The sequence below is a fragment of the Alligator sinensis genome, unplaced genomic scaffold, assembly GCF_000455745.1.
Source record: "Alligator sinensis unplaced genomic scaffold, ASM45574v1 scaffold100_1, whole genome shotgun sequence".
Taxonomy (NCBI): domain Eukaryota; kingdom Metazoa; phylum Chordata; order Crocodylia; family Alligatoridae; genus Alligator; species Alligator sinensis.
The window spans coordinates 173,318-174,924 of NW_005842193.1; the positions used below are offsets into that span (position 1 = coordinate 173,318).

General features: G+C 46.2%; 1 protein-coding gene across 1 annotated transcript in view; it reads right to left on the bottom strand.

The window, feature by feature from the left end:
* The window catches only part of DLD (dihydrolipoamide dehydrogenase), a 57,167-nt gene that overhangs the window by 2,862 nt on the left and 52,698 nt on the right, over positions 1-1,607 (bottom strand). Inside the window, exon 12 of the mRNA XM_025207376.1 lies at positions 917-1,054. Coding sequence (XP_025063161.1) covers positions 917-1,054 — 138 coding nt within the window. The remainder of the gene's footprint in view (positions 1-916; positions 1,055-1,607) is intronic.

The following is a 1,607-nucleotide window of genomic DNA, read 5'->3' on the forward strand; positions in this document are numbered from 1 at the left end:
GGCCTGACCAGTGCCGCACAGAGGGGGAGGATCACCTCCTTGGTCCTGCTTGAAATGCATCTGTGGATGCACGACAAGGTACAGTTGGCCTTCCTAGCCGCCTCCCCACACTGCCGAGCCATGTTCATCTTGGAGTCAATAATGACTCCAAGATCCTTTTCCACCTCCATGCTGACAAGAGGGGAGTTCCCCAGCCTGTAGGTATGGTGCCGGTTGTTCCTCCCCAGGTGCATCACCTTGCACTTGTCTGTGTTGAACCCCATCCTGTTCTCCTCCGCCCATCCTTGTAACCTGTTAAGGTCCGACTGTAGCCTGTTGCTCCCTTCTATTATGCCCACATCCCCCCACATCTTGGTATCATCAGCAAATTTGAACAGGGTGCTTTGCACCCCCTCATCCAAATCACTGATGAAGATGTTGAACAGGGCGGGCCCGAGGACCGAGCCCTGCGGGACCCCACTGCCCACGTCCTTCCAGGCCAAGAAGGACCCATCCACTACCACCCTCTGGGTGCGGCTCTCTAGCCAGTTGGTGACCCATTGGACTGTGTGGGTGTCTATGCCACGGTCCCCCAGTTTCCTAATGAGAACGGGGTGAGAGACAGTGTCGAAAGCCTTCCGGAAGTCCAGGAAGACTATATCCACTGCTACCCCTGCATCCAATGATTCATTTTATTAAAAATACTTGTGCAATCAATTGAAATACAAATCCATTCAAGAAACACAGAATCAAATTAAACCTTTGGGATTGCTCATTCATGCCAATATGACAGTACATCATTAACACTGCCAAGAGTAAAATCCAGAAGACTGGCAAAGCACTTCTGCTTCTCAAAACCTAGTAACTAATTATTTTCAGATTTACAAAGAGAAAGGCTAGTTATGTATTTCCGTTTTCCATGTTCCACAATACTCACTGCGCCAAGAATGTGTGCACCCAGCATCCGGTCTGTTGATTTCTGACTAAGTATCTTCACCATGCCATCAGTATCAGCATTCGTCTTTGCTCTGCTGTTAGCAGCAAATGGAAACTTCCCGATTTTGTACTCTATCCCCTACAAAACACAGGTCCAGGTTACTGAGCTATTATTTGCTTTGCTCTCCAGTTGTAAGACTCTAACAGATGCTTAATGTTAGTGTACTACTATTGGGTCCAAAATGTAAATTAAGAGGATGGCAGTAGATCATTAGCATGAATGATAAAGCAACAACAGTTCACGTCCAAAGTAAATTGAACTAAAAGGTGCTTGGCATCATTTAAGCTGTCTCTCACCAAAGACTAATTCCAGGCTCTTGAACTCCTGCCTCGTCAACACTGGTAGGATTTCTCTTTCCATGGGAAGGCCCAAGTTCAACTCTGAGCCAACACAGACCTAGCTTTAGGACATGAATTGTTAATGAGTTCTTGAAGTATGCTGGGGAAAACTATTTTTTTCATTAGGTGGAGGCAGTCAGTAGGGAGTGGTTAGATCAGATTTGATTCTAACTAATAGGGAGGAACTTGCTGAGACCTCGAAGGTGGAAGGGATCTTGAAACAACAGGCTCCTGATTCTATTAAGAGAAAAGTGTGGGCACAGCAGCATAAAGACAAATAAAATCTGAGAGAA